General features: G+C 30.9%; 1 protein-coding gene and 1 long non-coding RNA gene across 10 annotated transcripts in view; one reads left to right on the top strand and one right to left on the bottom strand.

Moving 5' to 3' along the window:
- Positions 1–15,441, top strand: part of Hr3 (nuclear hormone receptor 3 ROR-beta) — a 234,490-nt gene extending 219,049 nt beyond the window's left edge. For all 9 annotated transcript variants that reach the window (XM_074130059.1, XM_074130063.1, XM_074130064.1 and 6 more), the window contains 2 exons: positions 21–131; positions 278–15,441. In XM_074130059.1, coding sequence (XP_073986160.1) covers positions 21–126 — 106 coding nt within the window. In that variant the 3' untranslated portion in view covers positions 127–131; positions 278–15,441. The remainder of the gene's footprint in view (positions 1–20; positions 132–277) is intronic.
- A 7,390-nt stretch (positions 15,442–22,831) lies between these two features.
- LOC141455202 (uncharacterized) lies at positions 22,832–24,883 on the bottom strand. The gene is made up of 3 exons (XR_012459160.1): positions 24,355–24,883; positions 23,466–23,653; positions 22,832–22,982 (listed from the first exon to the last, which is right to left on the bottom strand). It is a non-coding gene; the product is annotated as an uncharacterized lncRNA (long non-coding RNA).
- Between the last annotated feature and the right edge of the window lie 96 nt (positions 24,884–24,979).

The following is a 24,979-nucleotide window of genomic DNA, read 5'->3' on the forward strand; positions in this document are numbered from 1 at the left end:
TTCAAATTATTTATTTCCAGGGAATTAAGTATGCTGCACATGGAGACCCTAGGAAAGTTCAAGCGTTCAACACCACACTTGGATTTTCCGGCCCTTCACAAAGAACTTTTCTCTGTAGATAGCTGAACTACGTAAGTTGTATAAAACATGTAAAACAAACAAAAACAAACTACAACAAAAACTATAGAAATTGAATTTTATAAAAACATATTATGATTCTTATATGTACCGATTTTTATACGTAAACCACATAAAAACAAATCAATAAAAATTCCAGGCTTACCATTTTGCAATCAGTAATCAATGACGCAATACATGATAGTTGTGAGCCGTTAATCAAGCGAGCACTTGACTGCATATATCAACCATATGAAGACGTATAGCGGGAATTTTTAAATACATAAAACAATTATATTGCAATATAATATACTTATAATTAAAGTAATTCATTATAAGAGTTTTAGACATTACCCTCAAGTAAAAGGACTTAATTTTATTTTTCGCAAAAAACAAACAGATGTGTTCAAATTGTTTTATTTTTTTTTTTTTTCAAATTTTTAAATTATTTATTTGTTAATTATATGTACTACGGTTTTTTTGGTTGATGAAATTTTTGAAAAGTATTCTATTTAAGATGTCTTTGACAACATATTTTTCTGAAAGCTTTAAACAAATATATGTATATTTAATAAAAAAAAAAAAAAACTTATTTAGTAGGAATTATTGAAAAAATGAAATATTTGTTGCATTTAAATATAATTTAAATTAATTAATAGTTTTAAAAAAATTAATGAACCAGTACCTATTTAACAAATAATTAATTTACTTAATTTTTTATTTTTCTTTTACAAACGTCCAACTTGAGGGTGTAATTTACTTTTTTTATGTTTTAATATTTAAAATTTAATTTTAAAAAATAATAATATAATAAAGTAAAAAAAAAAAATAGTCATGACAATTATTTTCGGTATTCGTCAAGAAAGAAAAATAAATCGTACAAAAGGTATGCAAATTAATTTTATTTTTTTATGTTCACTCACGGGGGGGCTCCGGTCTATTTCTATTCGATTTTTAAAAATTCAATTTATGGGGTGCACTTTAAGGAAGTTAATAAAGGAAGGCTAAAACAGAAGTATTTCTATTTTAATTTAAAAATTATCTAATCTTCAAAAGATAGGGGGGGGGTTGATCAAATTTAAACAAGAATTTAAATTTAATTGATTTTTTTAATAAAATGGTGGATGTTAATTTTGATCTTTTTAAATCATTTCCATGGCGTATTCCCGTCCAAAAATTTGTAGAAATCATCTGCTGCATTATTTTACTGTGTTTGATTCTCTGCTAAAAAAAAACTAATTCCATTTCGGGGTTGGTGGGAGAAGGATCCTAAAAAGTCACCAGCTGATCAAATGTTGTTCTGTGTCATAACCTAAAATGAATAGTGGAAGGTCGATTTCTCATTAACTAACCCTATTCATCACACTATCGATAAATTGTGAAAGAATTGAGGAAATATACAATTTATTACTTTTTGTTTAATTTTTTAAACTGTCCGATTATACTCGAAGGCTAAAGTTCTGTTCTAAATCAAAAACATCCCTTACTATCGGCAGCGCTCTAAATCTCAGTAACCTTCCTTTGAATGCCCCCCAAAACCGAGTTCATGTTTAACTTTGATCTTCCCTCATAATTTAAACAACAACAAAATCGAAAAATCGCCCCTCAAAAAAAAAAAAAAATTGCAAGATTACACACAAAAATCGATTCTAAAATAAAAATAATATTAAATCAATTATTTTTATTATTATTTTATGCATCAGCTGATTGAATGTACAAATTGTATTTTCTTATGTTTTAATTTACTATTATTTAATTTTAATTGTTTTTATTACAATTCTTATTTTTGTGCATTATTTTATATTTAAAAAAAAAAAAAAAGGAAAATATTTGTACAATTTATATTTAATAAATTAATTGATTAAATAAAAAAGGTAAGTGATAAAAAAAAAAAATTAAAAAATATTACACATTAATTAAGAACATTAAATTTTCAAAGAATTATATATATATTATATTATTATTAAAAAAAAAATTAATTAATTTAAACAAGAAAAAAGAACAAAGTGAGAGAGCTAAAGAAAAATTGTTAAATAATTTTTAATTGTTATTAATTAAATTTTTTAAAAATTTAATTTTTAATGTTGAATAAATATTTTTAAAACAAGTAAAAAAAAAAAAAAATTTCAGGAGATGGGTCTCGGGGGAATATTATATGTACTAACATTTAATTTTCGTTTTTATTATTTTATTTTATTTATTTTATTTTTTTTTTGACAGATTTCTTTTTATAAATAGGCAATGATAAGCTCTTTATTTTGTAAAAATAAATAATTAAATTTAAAATAAACATATATGTTATTTAAAAAATATATATATATAAAATTAAGTTAATAAATTTTTTAAAAAGTTATTAATTCTAGATCTCTTTTTTTTTCATTTTTATTTAAAAGAAAATTCTCACGATTTTTTTTTTTTTTTGTGGGGAAATTTGGCTTTATCAAAATGTCAACACTGGGTGAATGAAAAGATGGATAGCAGTTTATTGCTTTTGAACGTATCGTAGTTACTGTAAGCAATGTAATTCTCTATATTCTACCAGAAAATGAAATCAGTTAATATAATTTTGTGAAATGAAACATCTTATAATTAGATTGGAATAATTAGTTCCCATTTTTGTGGCTAAATTATTTAAGGTTGCTTTTGCTATAACTAAATGGATTGTTTATCTATTATCGTTATAAGGGTAAGTTTATTACTTACTAACATAACTTTGGTAAAGAAAGGAATTAGCCATTTTTACAAATCAAAAGTGTTTTTAGTGAGGGTGAAAGAAGGCGCTGTTTTTTTTGGTTTTTGAAGTTAATACGTTGATCAAGTAAGCTAAGTAATATATTTGTGATTTACAAATTGCCTATTACGTAATAGTTTGAATTGTTTCGTAATTTTGTAAAAAAGATTCGTGTAATTTACTACCTAGTAATTGTCCTACACAAATTTTCAATCTGTGATTTACCAAAAATGCGTTAGTGCACCTAAAAATACGTTTGAAAGACTTGGTATTCACTTGAAATTTTTTTTTAGGTATTTTCATTTGAACCCTATATCTTATTAAGAGCGATCCCAGAGTTCAGTTTGCCTTCCAGCAAACAGATTCAAGGCTATTTTTCATACGTTTTTGTTCGGCAATTAGTAGTATTAGGTTACTAATAGTATTGTACAAAAGATACTTGTTTTCAATGCAAAAAGTGATTACATCTTTTCTTTTTTTTTCTCCTAAAACCTTTACTTGTTCCCAGAACGCCTGGCCAGTTTCTGTTGTTAATTTTTTTTGTACAACTTGAGATGGTCCTTTACAAAAACCAAGTAGGCTTTCCTTTTTTTCTTCAAAAATAATGTTTAGAATCTTCCGCCAAGCTTTTTAATCTACTTCCAGAATATCGTAGAGTATTCTTAACAATCAACAACTACCTTCCTTAAAATACCTGTAATCTATACCAAAGAGTACGGACATTTTTTAGTGGAAATGATTTTTTTTTTTTCCAAAGTTCACAACTTTGCCAATGGCTTTTTTGTCAAAAAAAAAAAATTATAGCAACGCCAACAGTAGAAGCTTGCTAGATACTACTATGTGATTTTTAGCCGACAACTGTGTGACGAACTATCATGACCTTAGTTTCATGGATGTAGCATTTCGTCTCGCAACGAAGCAGGTACAACTTAATGAAAAATTAAAAAAAAAAAAAAAATTGACGAGAATTTTCTGTCTTAATTTTTTGTTTCATTTCTTTTCTTTTTTTTTACGTTAGATATTTTTTTATTTTTTTAATTGAAAATTGACAAAAAAATAATAAAGTTTATGTTTTTGTCCATTCCAAGAGTGGAGAAAAATTTATATATATTTTCTAGAATTTGGTAAATTATGTATTAAAAAAAAAAAATGATAAAATTAGGCAAAATAATATATTCATTGAACATTTTTTGTACTTTATTTTTTTTTTACCATTTTAAATAAATTTTCAAAAAGGGTAAACCGGAACAAATTACTTTTGTTTCCTGTTACAAATATTTACTTTTTATTACGTATATCTTGTTTAAAAAAAAAAGAAGAAGATAAATAAATCAAATACTAAAAAAAAAAAAAAATATATAGAAATTAACTTGATTAACTATATTTTTGCATAATTAAATGAATTGCAATTTAGTAGAAAGAAAAAGTAATAAATTTAGCATTCAATTGAACTTAGAATAACAATAAAATTGAGATTAAATAGGCAGTGGGTAGATAAATTGAAGAATGTCGGAATAAAAAACGCTTTTCATCAAAAATTTTGTTTTTTAAAGAAGTAAATTATAGGCTCGAATAATTTTTTGTTTTAAAATTAATAGTAAACAAATATATTATTATATAATGGTAACAGAGTGGAGAAATTGTAAGAGCGGTGCTATTTGTAGGAGCAATTTTTATACAATTTATGAGTTTTTATACTTAATATTGAAAGCAAAAAAGTAAATTAGATAGTGATGAACGTGTTTACCCTTTTTTTCTTTTTTTTTTAGAAAAAGAAAAATTACCAGAGTATTGTAAAAGAAGGTAATAGAATGTTTTTCTTTTTTACGATTTGGATAACGCTCGGTGTTGTTGCCCAGAAACTTGACAAAATATGCGCAGATTTTTTTTTGGGGTTGAAACTTTGAATTCATCTTTTTCATTTCATTTTGGGTGATCTTAATAAAAATTGAGTACTTTTCAGCATGATAATAAGTACTTGAGTACTTATTTTAGTAGTGATAAAATCAACTGAGCTTCTTGACTGTTTTTTTTTCGTCTCTACAGAGGGTATAGCTTGAGATGAGCTACAGATTACCTGTGGGCTAGGTAAATCCAATTAGCTGTGCGACAACTACTGTTGGTTAGCCTCTATGTGTACACTGTTGATGTTGTTAATGATGTATTAGATTTGAGATATCCTGTGGGAAATTGAAATTTTTGTGACTTCCTAGCATGGAGCCTAGCCTCTTATATTTTCTCCCCTTCTAAATCCTTTTTGTCTTTTTCCGTTAGCTAAATTGGGCAGACAGCCTCTATCTATCTATACATGGCGCAACAGTCCTAAAGGACCTAAGGCCTCGTCCACAAGCTTCTGCCAAACACCCTTGTCTCTTTTGGCCTTCATTCTCCAACGCCTTAAACACCAATTGCAGGTGAGGTCTCATTCTGGAGAAAAGTCCAGCCCAGCGCAAGCGAGGTCTTCCTCTCCGGTGAGCTAGAGGAGCCGCCTTTTAGGCAGTCTTTCCTCCTCCATTCTCTCTACATGACCTAAACCAGCGGAGACGACCTTTCTTTATAAAGGTCACGATATCATCTTCTTTGTACATCTGGTAGAATTCTTCGGTTTTCCTAATCCTCCACTGGCCGTTCACCAAAGCATGGGCCAAATATTTTTCTCAGGACCCTATCAGGAGAGAAAGGTCTTGAAAGGGCATACAGCTCTGGACAAAGTATTAATACATCCCTCCCCTGTTATCGACATACTAAGTAGCAGGGTAAGTAATAATCTTTTAATTTTATTTATATAATTTTTTTTTATTTTGTTACTACTATTCTTCTCTACCTCCCAATACCATATTTATTGTCCTTCCCACTGTTGCAAAGAAAAGAGGCCGGCAATTTGGGTTACCTCTCCCAGATAATACACAACTTCCTTCTAGTACCCTCCCTAGATATTTTGTTGAACAAAACAGAACTCACCCAAATTGAACAAGAGGTTTCAAGGTATAGTACGGACTTACTTCTGCAAAGATCTACTTAACCTCTCACCGCAGTTTCACTTGGTTGTACCCTTCGATATCTGAAAATAGTTGAAACGTAATTCTAAATGATAAATTATTGTAAAAGGTGATTGTAATAGTAAAACTGATTGTAACAGATTAAAGAAAGGGTGAAGGGTAAGAAAGGGGATGAAAGAAAGTTCTTGCAGTGATGGCAAACTCCTTTTCTTTGTCAACACTTGGTCATATTTCAATTCCATCCATTCTTCGTCATGAGTTGTATGGTTTTGGCTAGACCCAAATATCTATGCAGATCCAACTTATCTTTATAGTCCTTGTGCCAGTTGAGAGTACACTATTGAGAGTGTTAAGGCAAAAAGATACCCGCAAAGACGTTTTCAAGGCCTGTGAAAGAATGGTACTAACCTAACTGATTTCTGACTAGTCTCTTTGCGTATGCCTTGTTTGTCTTCGAAAGGTTGCCCAGAAAGTTCTAGGTTCGTTACTATTCAGATCAATGTGGTAACTATCATTCTTGGGCGTATCTTTTATTCACACGGTACATCAGACTTCAGACATATGTATAACTTTTGTGATTTTAACATCTCGCCTGGGCAACAGTAGCCCAATCTTTCAAGCCCTCATCATTCGTAATCACCATAATATTATTGATTTAGGTCAAAAACAAAATCCATCTTATCCACTCAAAGAGGGTTATTTTCTTGAATTTTACAGTACATCTAATTTTTTTTCCCCATTGGTTTCAAGTGAATCTTGAATCCTTTTAATAAGGTCCAACATTAGCTCCCATAAATCTTATCCAGATGAACCAGCTTAACCAAATAAACTGTTGAACAATTTTCATTCTTACTAGATACAAAATTCTTGAATATTCGCTCTTGTTTTTTTTACAAAATTTAATAACTTCAGTTACAATTTTTATCAATACCTGCATTTACTCCTGGAAATTGAACTGTAATTATACTCTCTTGAACTGTAATTCATTCATTGAACTGTAATTATACTCTCTTGAACTGTAATTCATTCATTGAACTGTAATTATACTCTCTTGAACTGTAATTCATTCATTGAACTGTAATTGTATACTCTCTTTATTAATATCACCCATTAAGTTGGTTTTTTTTTTTCATACATTGTTGAAGCATTTATTGTAAAAATTAAATAGTATAAAATTTGTTAATTAAAAAAAACAAATATTTTTAATTGTTATTATATTTACACTTATTACAAAAAATTAATAGAAAAATTTTATTATGTAGTTTTATAAGAATTGCGGGAAAAGGGGATAATGAGTGAATCAATTTAATAAGAGAAAGGGAAGAAAAAGGAACATTGAATAAATTATGTATAAATTATATTAACAAAGTAATATTAATAGAGGAGTTCACGATATAGGAGAAAAAAATAATACTTTGAGGTAGAATTTTGCAAGAATTATTAGATAATAATAATTAAAAAAACATTGGGCCAGAATTTAGTAAACATAACAAAAATTAGTGTAATGAATAACATGAAATAACCAAGATAAATAATAAAACAAAAATGAAATTACATAATTCTTTTTATTTGTATAATTTTTAAATTTCACAAATAATTGGTTGTATCTTATGTTTTAAAATTTATTTTTAATAATTATTAGCTACCTCAGATAGATGTTTTATTTGTACACTTTGGTTTTGTAAGTGTTCTTGTAAAGGTTGTGTATTACAAAAGGAGTTATTGTTTAGACGAACTTAGATCTGGGTTTTTTTTTTGTTTTTGTATTGACAGATTTGTGAGATTTCCGTATTCCAAAAAATTTCTTTGTGATTTGTCTCTTAGGTGGTTTACTATTACAAAGAGGAGCCTATAAGGAGGTCTAGCCTTTGGCTCTTTTCTCGACATTTAAACCGGGAAAAAAGTAAAACCTGTAGTTAGTCTTGGAAGTTTTGCGTGGAGGGTGGAGGTCTTCAACTGTCACTGAACTGATCTAGATTAGATTAGATCAGACTAGGGCGGCCTCAAGGCCTACGCCACTGCGACCCCAGTGGATCTATTGTGGCTCCCCTCACTTAAAAGCTCACCACCCTCCAGACCTGTCCTTTTAATCTGACTCGCTGGAGAGCGACTCCCCGGGTAAAGCTCTCACAGGCCTTGGTTTTTTTTTTTTTTCCTCCCCCCAGAGAAGTAACATCCTTAGCCCCAGACGAGCCCCTCACACTGACACAACAACACGTGCAGTACCTCTTCCTGACCAGAACCTACAGAGGCTATCATCTGCCAGTTGCCCTTGCTCAGCCCTAGTGATCTAGATAGTGATCATTTCATCCACCCAGTATTAACAGAACTTAATCTCTTTCATTGGTTCTGTTAGAAACAGTCTCTGGACACTGTCTTCTGTCTCCTACACTTCGTTCTATTATTCTCCAGGTTTTCCATTCCTCTGTGTTACTATCTTAGTGGCTGTTGGTGAGGTGGTTAACCAGTGATCTATCAAAGATGAAGTTTTTGGATTCTGTGTCCTAGCCTTTGGGGCTCCACTTTGTTCGGGTCTATTTTGGGAAAAGCCTTCTCGAGCAATCTGGGTGATTTTTCTAGATCAAAAAACATGGGCAGCTCTTTCCTTTTTTTGGGAGACCAAGGTTACTTTTGAGGGTATCTGTATGTGACGAAATCCGTTCTTACTGCACGCTACTGTTCAAGGCAAATTACAGTACCAGGCTGATCCATGTCTCCATGACAACCCAAACACAGGTATCTTCTTAAAACTGGTGATGAGTTCCCATCGTAGGTAACACTCTTTCGTTTTTAGTCTTGACTCGTCAACGTATCTCTAGTTGATCTATTTTAGAAAAGCCTTCTCGAGCAATCTGGGTGATTTTTCTAGATCAAAAAGCATGGCAGCTCTTTCCTTTTTTGGGAGACCAAAGTTACTTTTGAGGTTATCTGTATGTGACGAAATCCGTTCTTACTGCACGCTACTGTTCAAGGCAAATTACAGTACCAGGCTGATCCATGTCTCCATGTCAATCCAAACACAGGTATCTTCTTAAAACTGGTGATGAGCTCCCATCGTAGGTAACACTCTTTCGTTTTTAGTCTTGACTCGTCAACGTATCTCTAGTTGATCTATTTTAGAAAAGCCTTCTCGAGCAATCTGGGTGATTTTTCTAGATCAAAAAACATGGCAGCTCTTTCCTTTTTTGGGAGACCAAAGTTACTTTTGAGGTTATCTGTATGTGACGAAATCCGTTCTTACTGCACGCTACTGTTCAAGGCAAATTACAGTACCAGGCTGATCCATGTCTCCATGTCAATCCAAACACAGGTATCTTCTTAAAACTGGTGATGAGCTCCCATCGTAGGTAACACTCTTTCGTTTTTAGTCTTGACTCGTCAACGTATCTCTAGTTGATCCATTTTAGAAAAGCCTTCTCGAGCAATCTGGGTGATTTTTCTAGATCAAAAAACATGGGCAGCTCTTTCCTTTTTTTGGGAGACCAAGGTTACTTTTGAGGGTATCTGTATGTGACGAAATCCGTTCTTACTGCACGCTACTGTTCAAGGCAAATTACAGTACCAGGCTGATCCATGTCTCCATGTCAATCCAAACACAGGTATCTTCTTAAAACTGGTGAAGAATTCCCATCGTAGGTACCTCTCTTTCGCTTCCAGTCTGACAAGTCAAATTACCACTTAGATGAACTTCAAAAAAGCAAAGCCAGGATTCTACTTGATTCTTTTATTCCAAAAATCTTAGAAGCTAGAAAAACAGTTCATACAGGTCCATAAGTTACTGAAAATCACTTTTCCATAAAGAATCTCTTTGCAGCCAGAATCATATACATATATCACAGGATATATAATTATTTTTCATATCCATAATAACCTTCCAGAGGTTTACTCAATAAATCGAAATTGTTTATATAAATATTTATAATACACAACTCAAAAAAAGAACATTATAAAAAACAAAAAAAATTTTTTCCTCCATTAACCGGGTTAAAGTGCTTAGTATGATGCTGTTGGATGTGATATATTGAGTGCCGAGAGATTTTATTGAAAAATAAAAAATGAAATTTTAAATAATAATTTTAAAATTAAAATAAAAAATAATTTAAAAAAAAAGTTTATACATTTTTATTCCTTTTTTAATTTTAATTTTTTAATTTTAAGTTTTTAATTTTAAAAAATTTTCTTTTACAGTTTTCATTGCTATTTTAATAGAAGTAATTAAAATGAAAAATACCCAAAAAAGAAAATATATCAGCATGAATTACATGAGTGTTCAAAAAAAATGTAAACAAAGAAATAACCAAATTAAGATGCACATAATTGCAAGAAATGCATTTTTTTTTACTTTTTTTCAAATTTGTAGTAATTTTTTCTTTGAAATATTAGAAAATGTACTTTTTTATATTCAATTTTAAGTTTGTTTTTTTATATATACAATATATATATTCAAGTAGGTAAATACATTATTCGGATACATAGAAAAAAAAAAATGATTCAGCTTTGTACTTAGTGATTGGTCATCATATACAGGGTGTTCATTTTAAGACGGCTCAAATGCATTTCATGCTTAAACGGTTAATCTGAGCGAAAAAATGGTAGAGGAAAAATTGGTTGCCCGTCACCTCTAGTTTCAGAATATGTGACTTGATTTTAGGATTCCTGCCCGCATACACGGCTGACGCGCGACCAAAAGTAAAGGGTTCGCAGTTGACCCCCATTTTCGTATACACAGTTTTAAAGAGTGTAAAAAAGTTATGAAAGAAACCGGAAACCGCAATTCGATATCTTCAAAACTTTAAAGGTGCTAGGTCATTTCAAAAATCTGCTATTTATTAATCATATTTCAATTTTTTTAACTTGTTATCAAAGAGAAAGAAGAGCACGCGATTGGTCATTTTTATGTATTTTTTCACATCCCCTTTCTACTAAAAATATTGCCAAGGCAGTAAAGCTAGTATTTTTTCTTAATATCGGGGAAATAAGTCGTTTTCCGAGTGATTTTTCTAAGCAATAATCTAATGTTAAGAGCTTTAGATGTTCTCAAGCATACACAAAATGGTTAAAAATTAATTTTACATCCGTTACAAGCAAGAAGGTTTAATAATTATTTGGTAATTTTGGGAGAGTTGCGTTTAATTACCCCCAAAAAAAATTGGAAACCTCCTGCCACATATTTAAGTGATCAATATCTTTCATGTAAAGGATCAATCTTATTCCTTAATTTATCAAATAATTGCACTTCACTCAACTTGTGAAGCATGTACTGTGCCTTTAAAGGTGCCTCCACAGATACAGAGAGAGCAGTTGATAACCTCCTGGCTAACCTGGCTTGCGAGTCAGAGGAGGCACCTTTCAAGACACAGTTAATGCTATAAAAGTGCATTATTTGATAAATTAAGGAATAAGTTTGATCCTTTACATGAAAGATATTGATCTCACTTAAATATGTGGCAGGTGGTTTCCAATTTTTTTTTTTTTTTGTAATTAAGCGCAACTCTCCCAAAATTACCGAATAATTATTAAACCTTCTTGCTTGTAACGGATGTAAAATTAATTTTTAACCATTTTGTGTATGCTTGAGAACATCTAAAGCTCTTAACATTAGATTATTGCTTAGAAAAATCACTCGGAAAACGACTTATTTCCCCGATATTAATAAAAATACTAGCTTTACTGCCTTGGCAATATTTTTAGTAGAAAGGGGATGAAAAAATACATAAAAATGACCAATCGCGTGCTCTTCTTTCTCTTTGATAACAAGTTAAAAAAATTGAAATATGATTAATAAATAGCAGATTTTTGAAATGACCTAGCACCTTTAATTTTGAAAATATCGAATTGCGGTTTCCGGTTTCTTTCACAACTTTTTACACTCTTCAAAACTGTGTATACGAAAATGGGGGTCAACTGCGAACCCTTTACTTTTGGTCGCGCGTCAGCCGCGTATGCGGGCAGGAATCCTAAAATTAAGACACATATTCTGAAACTAGAGGTGACGGGCAACAAATTTTTCCTCTACCATTTTTCGCTCAGATTAACCGTTTAAGCATGAAATGCATTTGAGCCGTCTTAAAATGAACACCCTGTATATGAAAAAAATAAATTTAAAAAAAAATATTCTAGGGCTTTATAAATTATGAATAAATAATAATGATTTAACTCCAAATTTATTACATAACAATTAAATAAATAAATAAATTATATATATACTGTTTATAGTAGCAAACAAAAAAATAAATAGTATAAAAAGAAGACTAATATCAATAATTTTACATTTTCTAATTTTTCTAAGAAAAACAAATAAGAAAGTGAAAATAATTAATGAAGCTGAAGTATAAAAAAAAATAAAATAAATAAGATTTCTGAAAAAAAAAAAATAAATACAAATTTATTTCCATATATTTATAAAAAATAAAAATTAAAAATTAATGGATAAAAGATGGAGAAGATACTGCCTTAAAAAAAAATAAAGAAAAGAAAAAAATAATAATAAATTTTGCATTGGCTTATTTGTAATAAAATGAGTTTACAAAAAAATAAAATAAATAATAATAAATGATAAAAAATTACAATGTTATTGATCTCTCTTTAAATAAATATAAAAAAAAAGGAAATGGTGTTGATAACTGAAAAATATAAATTTTAAAATTTATAAAAGCAAGCAAAAATTATAAAAATGCGGATAAATTTTAATTTAAATGAATTTTTGATTGATTTTAATTGTATTCAACAAAAAAAATATATATATATATATACAATATATTTTAAAACAATTTTTTGGATTTCATTTAAAGAAAAATTAAAAAAAGTAATTTTCTTTTTACTTTTAAGAAGACTGCCAAGGTAGTGGACGAAATTTAGGTGGAAGATTTAGTTAATTGTCTATTACATTCTTATTGTTTTGTAATAAGTTTTTGTTTTTGTCGCCGGTATTTCGTTCTGTTTTTCCATTATTACAAATTTTTTTTTTTGTTCTGCTATAATCTGAATGTTTTTAGAGGCTTGATGAAAAGCGGTGTAGTTTTCCCGTTGTTATTTTTTGGGGGTTTTCTTTTATTTTAGGGAAATTAGTAAAAAAAAAAGTTATGGAATTCAAAGCGTTTATTTATTTGATTTTTTAGTAAGGGACCCATGTGTTTGAAAATGATTTAGTAGAGGAAAAACTTCCTCTTATTCGACGATACTGAGAGAGCACGATGAAGGGAAAACAAGATTTCGATATCTCCGCCTTTGGATTTTGAACTTACGTTGCAATTGAAGATATAGGTTCTTTCAATTTATTATTGCGTAAACTAAAAAAAAAAAAAAGACCGATTCTAGAAGGCATACGGGCCTCTCTGTGAGTGGCTTGTTGGGTAACTACTTAGGGACCAATAGGACGCCAACTTCTCTTATTTACGGAGCTACAACTCCCGGTGAGTCCTTGGCCTTCCTAATGAGCATCCTGCTCTACCTTGTGCGGCTGTTTTCCAGTTGGGAATTCCCAAAAATCTAGCGTCAGCCGCCACACTCCATCTGCCCACCTCCGCCTCGGGGGCCTTCCAGCCCATTCTTGTTCGGTGAACAATCTCTTCTAACACTTTCCTTGGGATCTCAGATTCCTCCATCATAGCCCAGCTCAGCCTGCCAGTTTTAATAACTTTTAATAATATCCCACGTCAGCGTACAAGTCGTACAGCACCCTATTCTTTCGTATTCTCCAGACTTCTTCCCTCTTTTACGGGGCCAAAAATTCTCCGAAGGATCTTCCTCAACTTCTCTAATATATATCTGTACCTCGGAGGGAAAAGGCACCATGTCCATTTTTTCGATTTTCAGATTTTGGCATCATTTTACAAATTTTTTGTTGCTCTTTCTACAGGTGTAAAGCACTATTTCCTATGTTTACTATTAAGCGATTTATGTATTTTTAAAAAGCGCTATGATACTTCATTACTTAAGGGTAAAAGGCACTACATGGGCATAAATGTTTTTCACAATGGAGATGAAAGTAAAATATTTTAAAATATGGGAGTTAAAGTGGTCATACCAACTATAATAATTATGGTGAGAAGTAAAGGAAAGAGTATAACCGGAAAAGTGGAACAAAAAATGATTTTGGAAAAATATCTTTATTTGGCTCCCCTGTAAAATTTACTTTTTGTGACATGGTGCCTTTTCCCTCCGAGGTACAGATATATATATATATTAACCGCGAACAGTTTGCCCATTACTTAAACAGGAAGTACCAAGGATCGAAATAATGTCTAAAACACTTAAGAAAAAAAAAGAGATATTCTTGATTAAAATGTTCCCCTCAGCAAAAGTTCCGGAACTTTCTTTTATGATACAATTCTGAGCTTTTTCCCCGGAGCTTTTTAATAACAAAAAAAAAAAAATTAAATTTATAAGTTTAACCAAACAGTTTGAGCCTGTGAACTTTCAAGCTTAGAGCTTACATTATTTTAACGGTCATGATCATTAGCCCCATGATCTAATATTGATTTCCAAATACTCAGATTATAGCAGCAACTAACTAATTTCTCTAGAATTAATAATCTGGAAATTTCTCCAGATAGAAATTAAAAGATAACTGAATAATAAACTTTGAATAAAAAGAAATAGTTCTTAAAAAAAGTAAAATAAAAAATACAAATTATTTTGTTTAAATAATTACATTTTTATAAATATTATTTTCTCTCAATTGTTTTCCCGTAATTGCTTTATTTATTTCCCAACAATCAGAAAAAAGATAAAACTTGCAAAAAAATGAATAAAATGTATAATATAATAAATATATATTGCCTTACAAGTATATAAATGAAATTGAAGAAGTAAATAAATAATAAATGTATTCACTGTACCGAAGCATTATGTGATATTTTGGGATAGACTGGATAGGAAAGTTACAAAAATAAATAAATGAGAGAAAAATAAAAGCTAAATACATTTTATAGCTTTTTTTATTCATGTAATAAATATATATAAAAAAAAAAATTATATATTACAATTAATCTATGAAATATATTAATAAAATACGAAACAATTGTATCGGATTTTTGTATCCAATACAAAAGTGATTTTTATAGCAAACTTTTTTTTTTTAATTGTTTTTTTATATTATTTATTACTATTATGACAAAAAAATATATATGTATATTTCAAAAATAACTTTGTATACATTTTTTACTGCAAATTTTTATACATTGAATATTTAGGAAAAGATTTTTTAAAAAAAATCTACTATTTTCTACCATTTTTTATTTTTTATAATGTATGTCGTGACAAAAAGAAGATTTTTAAAAGCCCTTTCTCTACAATATAACGTATTTTATACTTTAATTAAAAAAAAGAAAAAAATAAATCTCTCTAAAATAATCACGTGACTTTCTTGCAATAATTGTCGTTATTCTCTAAAAGATTTTCGACTATTTTTGCTTTATAAAGTAGGAGTTTTTTTGGGGGGGGGGGGCGAAATAGATATTTATTACAGGGAAAACAGGTTCTAAAAGTTATATCTACATTATGTATCTATTGTTATGTACTGTGTCCCCTTTCCCTGATAGTTTAAAGGAGTTTTAAGTTTTTACTTAAGTTGCAAAAAAAAAAAAAAAAGAATTACTCGAAGATTTGAGGAAATTAGAATGCAAAATTTGAAAGAGATTTTTAATTCTCATTATGATTTTACAAAGATTGGGGTTGCGGAGGCTCGTTGGATTGTACCAGAGATTGGTGTTATGGAGGCTTGGTGATTGTACAGAGATTGGGGTTGTAAGGCTTGTTAATTGTACAGGCTAAGTACAGTTTAGGAAGGCTTAGTTAATGTTGTATACCAGGTGATACAGGTAATGTGAAATTCAACCCTGAAACTCAGAGATTGAGGTTGAAAAGGCTTGTTGGATTGTACAGAGATTGGGGTTGTAAGGCTCGTTGATTGTACAGAGATTAGGGTTGTAAGGCTTGTTGGATTGTACAGAGATTGGGGTTGTAAGGCTCGTTCAGTCAATCAAAATGATGCGGGAGGCTATATATCCTTCATCTGTATCTCTTTCTCTCTAAAAATAACTCAGAACCCAGTTTTCTCCAGAATCTCTCTCCCCCCCCCTCTCTCTCACACCCTCTCTCTCCCCAGTAATGCTTTCCCCTTCACGATAAAGTGCCGGAGGTAACCATCCAACTTCTTGCATGCAAAACGTGAGCAAGATTGTCCAAGAAAAAAATTTCTTCGTTTTCCAAAGTAAGGTTATTTCCTCATTTTAATAAAATATGCTGTTTGAATCTTATTTATCCCTATATAGGTTTATTGTCGTCTGCTGAAACTTGGTCATACCAAACTGATAATTGACCTTAAATAGGACAAAGTTAAGTAATACTGCCCTGAAAGCGTATGTTTCAACGGCAGTTGATTTCCTCCTGAGTAGAAAAATTTAATCCTGTAATATTCGTGCTGACCTAGCTCTTTCTTAATCCTTAATGCAATCCCTAACTAAAAATCATTTATTGTTACCCCTCCCCCCCCCCCATTCAACCTCCAGGAAACTGTTAGCTTACACTTTTCTATAGTTTCTGTAATTCAACCAACCCGCATAGCCACGCCCTGAAGAGGACAATATATTTGTCGAAACGTTGGCAAGAAGACGAGTTTGTTTTTTATTTGATCGATTCCTCGCCAATCTTGAATCCTTAGTTTTACAATTTACGGTCACGAAACCTATATATTCATACTACTCTACAAGTTTGAAGATATTTTTATGGGAGTCAGTTCTACTTCTACCAACAACTCAGAGGGGATACTTATCACAGCTTCCGTCCACGACTCCTAATTGGTAGTTGGACGTTAAGCCCCGCCTGAAAAAATAGGCGATTACTTTACTTTACTTTACTTACTTATCACAGCTGCTTTTTAGAGAGCGCCCCTTCTAGTACCTGTCCTATCTGGGGGGGATTCCAGACGAAAAAAGATTTTCTTTTTGGTTACCACATGTTGTCTGTAATTCCAGGCAGTCCCCCAACTAGCTTTTGGGTATTAATATCGCAGAAATTACTGGAAGTCGTGTGTAAATCACACACTCCCTGATCATCACAACCCATGAAGGGCCTGGACTTCAGCCACAACAGTTTTCCAACCTTCTCGGTCCCTCGCAGCCGTTCTCCAACCGTGCAGAGCTGACCACCTCAATATCATCCTCCACACGTCCCTCAGCCATCTCAGCCTCGTGGTCTGCCTCGGGGGGGGCCTTCTCCCGCCAGGATGTCCATACAACGCTCTTTTTGGAGCCCTTATATCCTCCTACATTCCGGTGTATGTGTCCCAACCATCGCAGTCTTCCTGCCTTTTATGCAAGGACACAATACCAGTGTGTAAATCACGGTCTAACTCAAATTAATCTCAGCTACAAAGTAAAGTAGCTGACAATTCTGTGGCTAATTTTGATGTCACTTCGTGGATTAGCTTCTTACATCCAGGGTTTTTACGTTGGAGAAATCTTTTCCAAACAGATCAAGTAAACTCAATTTAATTGGTTACCAGTTTTATTGCTTAAATAGATCCATGTTTCTAACATTATTTTGTTAACATATTCCCAATTTTACAGTCTTACCAAGAAAAGCGATAAAAGTTCCCAAATTATCGAAACCCCTCTTCCGGAAAAACGAAAGTTTAAGCAGTACCCATTGCTCATCTTCTTTTTACAAGGGAAAGAAAGATTCGTTCCATTCCGTTTAATCCTTGAGAGTGCCATCTTTAGGATCTGATATATCCACTTTTGCTTACAATTTTAATGGGATGAAAAAAATTAATACCAGTTTCAGTCATTATAAACTTTATTATGCCGCGAGCTTTCGACCTAGGGGACTAGGTCCATCTTTAGGGTTAATTTACAATATACTGTTTTACATCATTAGAGGGTTGGTTGTTGTGTCTTCTGTCTTGACTGTTTAAGAACACTCTATGAACAGTCAAGACAGAAGACACACCAACCCTGTAATGATGTAAAACAGTATATATTGTAAATTAGCCCTGACAGTCCATGAACAGTCAAGACAGAAGACACACCAACCCTGTAATGATGTAAAACAGTATATATTGTAAATTAGCCCTGACAGTCCATGAACAGACAAGACAGAAGACACACCAACCCTGTAATGATGTAAAACAGTATATTGTAAATTAGCCCTGACAGTCCATGAACAGACAAGACAGAAGATACACCAACTGTCTAATGATGTAAAACAGTATATATTGTAAATTAGCCCTGACAGTCCATGAACAGACAAGACGGAAGACACACCAACCCTGTCATGATGTAAAACAGTATATATTGTAAATTAGCCCTGACAGTCCATGAACAGACAAGACGGAAGATACACCAACTGTCTAATAATGTAAAACAGTATATATTGTAAATTAGCCCTCACAGTCCATGAACAGTCAAGTCTAAAGACACACGAACCCTGTAATGATGTAAAACAGTATATTGTAAATTAGCCCTGACAGTCCATGAACAGACAAGACAGAAGATACACCAACTGTCTAATGATGTAAAACAGTATATATTGTAAATTAGCCCTCACAGTCCATGAACAGTCAAGTCTAAAGACACACGAACCCTGTAATGATGTAAAACAGTATATTGTAAATTAGCCCTGACAGTCCATGAACAGACAAGACAGAAGACACACCAACCCTGTAATGATGTAAAACAGTATATTGTAAATTAGCCCTGACAGTCCATGAACAGACAAGACAGAAGATACACCAACTGTCTAATGATGTAAAACAGTATATATTGTAAATTAGCCCTCACAGTCCATGAACAGTCAAGTCTAAAGACACACGAACCCTGTAATGATGTAAAACAGTATATTGTAAATTAGCCCTGACAGTCCATGAACAGACAAGACAGAAGATACACCAACTGTCTAATGATGTAAAACAGTATATATTGTAAATTAGCCCTCACAGTCCATGAACAGTCAAGTCTAAAGACACACGAACCCTGTAATGATGTAAAACAGTATATTGTAAATTAGCCCTGACAGTCCATGAACAGACAAGACAGAAGACACACCAACCCTGTAATGATGTAAAACAGTATATTGTAAATTAGCCCTGACAGTCCATGAACAGACAAGACAGAAGATACACCAACTGTCTAATGATGTAAAACAGTATATATTGTAAATTAGCCCTGACAGTCCATGAACAGACAAGACGGAAGACACACCAACCCTGTCATGATGTAAAACAGTATATATTGTAAATTAGCCCTGACAGTCCATGAACAGACAAGACGGAAGATACACCAACTGTCTAATAATGTAAAACAGTATATATTGTAAATTAGCCCTCACAGTCCATGAACAGTCAAGTCTAAAGACACACGAACCCTGTAATGATGTAAAACAGTATATTGTAAATTAGCCCTGACAGTCCATGAACAGACAAGACAGAAGATACACCAACTGTCTAATGATGTAAAACAGTATATATTGTAAATTAGCCCTGACAGTCCATGAACAGACAAGACAGAAGACACACCAACCCTGTAATGATGTAAAACAGTATATTGTAAATTAGCCCTGACAGTCCATGAACAGACAAGACAGAAGATACACCAACTGTCTAATGATGTAAAACAGTATATATTGTAAATTAGCCCTGACAGTCCATGAACAGACAAGACGGAAGATACACCAACTGTCTAATGATGTAAAACAGTATATATTGTAAATTAGCCCTGACAGTCCATGAACAGACAAGACGGAAGACACACCAACCCTGTCATGATGTAAAACAGTATATATTGTAAATTAGCCCTGACAGTCCATGAACAGTCAAGTCTAAAGACACACGAACCCTGTAATGATGTAAAACAGTATATTGTAAATTAGCCCTGACAGTCCATGAACAGACAAGACGGAAGATACACCAACTGTCTAATGATGTAAAACAGTATATATTGTAAATTAGCCCTGACAGTCCATGAACAGACAAGACAGAAGATACACCAACTGTCTAATGATGTAAAACAGTATATATTGTAAATTAGCCCTGACAGTCCATGAACAGACAAGACGGAAGATACACCAACTGTCTAATGATGTAAAACAGTATATATTGTAAATTAGCCCTGACAGTCCATGAACAGACAAGACGGAAGACACACCAACCCTGTCATGATGTAAAACAGTATATATTGTAAATTAGCCCTGACAGTCCATGAACAGACAAGACGGAAGACACACCAACCCTGTCATGATGTAAAACAGTATATATTGTAAATTAGCCCTCACAGTCCATGAACAGTCAAGTCTAAAGACACACGAACCCTGTAATGATGTAAAACAGTATATTGTAAATTAGCCCTGACAGTCCATGAACAGACAAGACGGAAGATACACCAACTCTCTCTAATGATGTAAAACAATATATTGTAAACTAGCCCTGACAGTCCATGAACAGACAAGACAGAAGACACACCAACCCTGTAATGATGTAAAACAGTATATATTGTAAATTAGCCCTGACAGTCCATGAACAGACAAGACTAAAGACACACCAACCCTCTAATGATGTAAAAACAGTATATTGTAAATTAGCCCTGAAGATGACCCTAGTCCCTAGGGTCGAAAGCTCGCGGCATAATAAAGTTTATGGCAATAATTTATTCATCCTATTGAAACTATGATTCAGTCACCAAAAAAATAATGAACTGTAATTACAGTTTTAAGTTATTAGATGATATCTTATTAAATATTTTATTGATTATTTGAAGTAGAATTAAAATTTAACTCTAGATAATGCAAGAAAGCGTTTACCGCAATTTTTGTTTTTTCGTATTAAAATTCGGTGAAAATTCCAAGAAGAAAAAAGGAAAAGAATGATTGTAGCAAGAAATAGGTCTAGTGAAAATTTTACAGATGATTTTCTTTTTCTCAAAATTCTGGAAAATTTAACCCATTTTAGCCCTAAATAAAAAAATAAAAGAAATTAGTTTAAAAAAAAATCAATAATCTCTCCCATTTTTCTTCGGTATGGAGAATACGCAAATCTAGATAAGTAATGTAAAGATTAAAAAGTAAGTAAATTTTAGATGCATTACTATAATATGTAAAACAAAAAAATCTTATAAAAAGCATAAAAACCAAAAAAAAAAAAAAAAATAATACAAAAAAGTAAAATAACCTGTTATATAAAAATTGCTGCAAAAATTTATGTAGAAAATAGAGTGCAAAACAAAAAAAGAATTTAATAAACAAAAAAATTAAAAGTTTTGTTTTTAAAAAATTGATTATACAAAATAAAAAAATATATATATTAAATACAATTTATGTAACATATATATATTGCGCTGTTATTGATAAATAAATAAAAATAGTTATGTAAAATTTAATTAAAAAAATAAAATTATATATTGCTATAAACAAAAGAAAAATTTTAATTTATACTTAACAAAAATATTTTAAAAGAAAAGCTATTTCTTGTTTATATATTTTCAGTTAATTGTTGTACATAAATATATATATGAAAGGAAAAAAGAAATATTACTATTATAATTTTATTTGGTATTTATTTTTTTTCAGTTATCCTAATAACTTTTTCTCTGTTTAAGAATTTGGGGACCATGATTTCCTGAACTCCTGATGCCTCCTGGTTCACATTTTTTTTTTTTTTTTTTTTTCAATTTAATGGTTCTTTTAAGGTCCCAATTTTTTTTTTGGGGGGGGTCCCCTATATGTTTAAAAATAATCTTATTTATGGGTTACTCATTCAGAAATTTTGTCGCAACAAAAAAAAAAAGATACCCTCTAAAGATAAGAAATAAGAGACCTTTATCCTTCTGCTGGGCATTTTTCAGTGTTATTACTTGAAATATTATTTGAAGATTTTTGGTATCCTACGCTTTAAAAAAAAAAAAAAAGGTGACGTCATCATTTCGATCTTTTACAAAATTATAAACACCACGGGATTATTTTTTCTTTAAATTCTTATCTATTTCCTATATTTTCTTTTTATGTTAATATGATTCTATTAGCAATTTACCCTTTAATAATTTTTATTCAATGTATTTTTCTTTTATTAAAGATTGATTTTATTATTATCTCTTTTAGGCGCCACAGTAGCCGAGCGGGTTAAGAGGCGAGACTAGCAAAGCTAATATGCATTGTGGTACTGGGTTTGATTCCTGGTCTTGGCCTTGGATTTTATTTAATGATTAAATGAGAAATAGTTAAGTACGTTTGCTATTCGCCTCCGTCCACGACACCTAGTAAATGGTAGTTGGACGTAAAGCCCCGCCTGAAAAAATAGGCGATTACTTTACTTTTTTTTACAGTAATTCTTTACTTTTGAATTAAATCCAGTTGTGCATGAGCTATGAGCGGACTCGGGTTCTACTGATAGAAAGAATTGAATCAAGTCCCTTATAAAAAAAAATGATTCCGCCCAAAAATAAAGGCAAAATTAAAAATGAAAATAATTATAAAACAAAAGTTATGTTACAGTAAACTGCAATTTTAAACAGATTAACGCCCTGATTAATCTACTTGCTACGATAGATAAAATTAAAGATAGTAATTAAAAGGTTTTAAATGAAAACGTTAATTAATTAACTGAAGGTAAATCTTGTTTTATGGCAAACATATGTTGAGGTCCAGCAGTGATACCTGGTGGTTATTTAGAAAACTATTCTTTAACTCTGCTTAGTGGCGCTATCTAACGGATTTTTTTTTTGAAACTAACTTTATTAGGGGCTTTTACAGCTTCAAATAACCCTCACCACCACATTTATTCAAGCTGATGATAAATAAACATATATACTTTTTTTTTAATTTTAAATAAATATATTTTCATAAAAGTACGATTATGTACGTATATAAGATAATAATATTGTATTCATGGCTCTAAAGACGTCCTCCTTTGATGGGACCCATGCTTGATACTGAAGGAACAATTTTAGTTCACAAATTACATAAAACTTTTATGTAAAAAATCTTTACAATTAACTAAATGCGTAATACATTTTATAATTCTATTACAATTTTTTTTTAAATAATAGAAGTTGTTTGAATATTTTCATTGGATAGGTATTTTTCTATTTGACTTCATTTGCTGAACATGTTTGCAAGGTAGTGATCCAGTTTCAGTTGTTTTAAATCTGAAAATCACATAATTTAATGTAATAAAATGTTAATTGAGGTTAATCTTTGTAATTAATGTAGTTTTCAATTCAAAAATAGTTCAAATTACAATTGCAATTACTACTTCAACCATTTTTTGTAATATGAATACAGAAATAAGCAGAATTTCTTTTAAAATTATATTTATTAGTTCATCAATATTATAATTGTTTTATACTCTTAACAGAACCATTTTTCAAGAAATCTTAACTTTTTTTATTCAATAAAATGATTAAAAATATTAAGTTCTATTGAAAAAAAAGAGGTAATATTCTTGAAAAGAGGTTTAATTTAGTAGAAAAAGATTTAGTTTGGCTAAAAAATTAGTTTATTTTATTGAAAAATGCACTAATATGTTTCATTTTGTTAATTTTTTAACCCTTTAAAACCTTCTTTCAAGAAAATTAAAACTTTTCTACTTTAAATTTAAAGGAAACGTATTAAATAGAGACCAAAAATACCTGGTATCTCTATGAGATAGCGTAGTAGGTAGATTTCCTTATTTCTTTTTCATTGATCGGAATATGGAAATGGTTGCGAATCATCTCTTCTTTACTGGACGTGCTGCTGAATGTATGGTCCTCGAAGGTAATCTTTTCAGATGAAAGCTGAACATTACTGAACAGTATGCTGTTACCGGCTGAGAGCACTAGATAGAAAAAATACTACATTAAAAACTCAAAAGATAATTTGAATTATTCATACCTAAACTTGGTTGAAATAAAACTATAGCGTTAATGTACACATTTAAATAATTATTAAAAACTTTTTGTATCAATAAAAATGAAAAATAAAGTGGTATAGGTACACTTTAAAATGATTCTAAGAGCTTCTTCATTCGAAAAGTTTAACCCCACTTAAAACAAAAACACTGATGTTCTATTGGAACTGATTTATTTCTCGCACAATATTTCGACCGGTTGAAAAGTTTTAGGGCTGAATTTCACATTACCTGTATCACCTGGAATACAACATTAACTAAGCCTTCCTTAACTGTACTTAGCCTTCTACACAAATGGTGGCTCCGGATGCCATTTCTGGAACTGTTTTATGAATTCTGTTATTCACTTAAAGTGCTTAAAGTGAATATTAAGGTACAGTTTGCTCAGAGATCTACAGGCTTCAAGCTTGTTTAGCAAACATGTCTAGCAGTTCTCAGTAAAAGAGAACAGGTCATAAAACAAACCCTTATATCTCTCGCTGTTTACCTTTACAAACTATCAAGAATAGGAATACTACTAAAGTATGTACCAATAACACAATGAAAAGCCAAAATATATCTCTCAATTGAAGTTATAATAAGAAAAATATATGTTATACCTAACTTGTATGAAAGCATGCAAATATTACCTGAAAGTAACTAATCCTTAACAAGTTTCCAAGCTAGGTAGACTCCTGATGTTCTGTTCTGAAGCTAAATACTCAACATTGTATAAACAACAATTGTGTAAACAACTACCTTCAACAACCTTCTGTACTGTTACTTCATTTGCAAATTGCAACAGCAATTTTTTATTTTAATTGTAGTTTTTTTTTTTTTATAATAAACACTATTAAAGAGCAAAAATGGAAACGGATAATGTTAAATTAATTTACGTGCATGTAGGATTGATTTTTTTAAGTTTAGGGAGGCACTTCTGAATTTGATTCAAACAACAATTCTAACGTTCATGTGGTTTTCCACGACCATTCAAATAGCAAAAATTATAAACATTTTTTAAATTTATGAATGTGTTTGAATAGAAGAGTTCAATTTTACCATGAGTATGTTCATTTAAATGATATTGTTAAAATTGTTAAAAAAAGAAGAAGTTAAAATTTTCTAGCTCCGCCCAATTATAATAAACAATTTTCTTAAAAGTATCCATTCAATATTGAGATATAATAATAATCATATGATATAAATAAAGAAAATAAAAAGAACAGAAAAAAAGCATATTTTTTGGAAAATTTTACTTTTTAAGGGGAAAAATTA

The sequence above is a fragment of the Rhodnius prolixus genome, unplaced genomic scaffold (assembly GCF_049639745.1).
Source record: "Rhodnius prolixus isolate KJV_2025 unplaced genomic scaffold, Rpr scaffold_33, whole genome shotgun sequence".
In the NCBI taxonomy this organism is placed as follows: Eukaryota; Metazoa; Arthropoda; class Insecta; order Hemiptera; family Reduviidae; genus Rhodnius; species Rhodnius prolixus.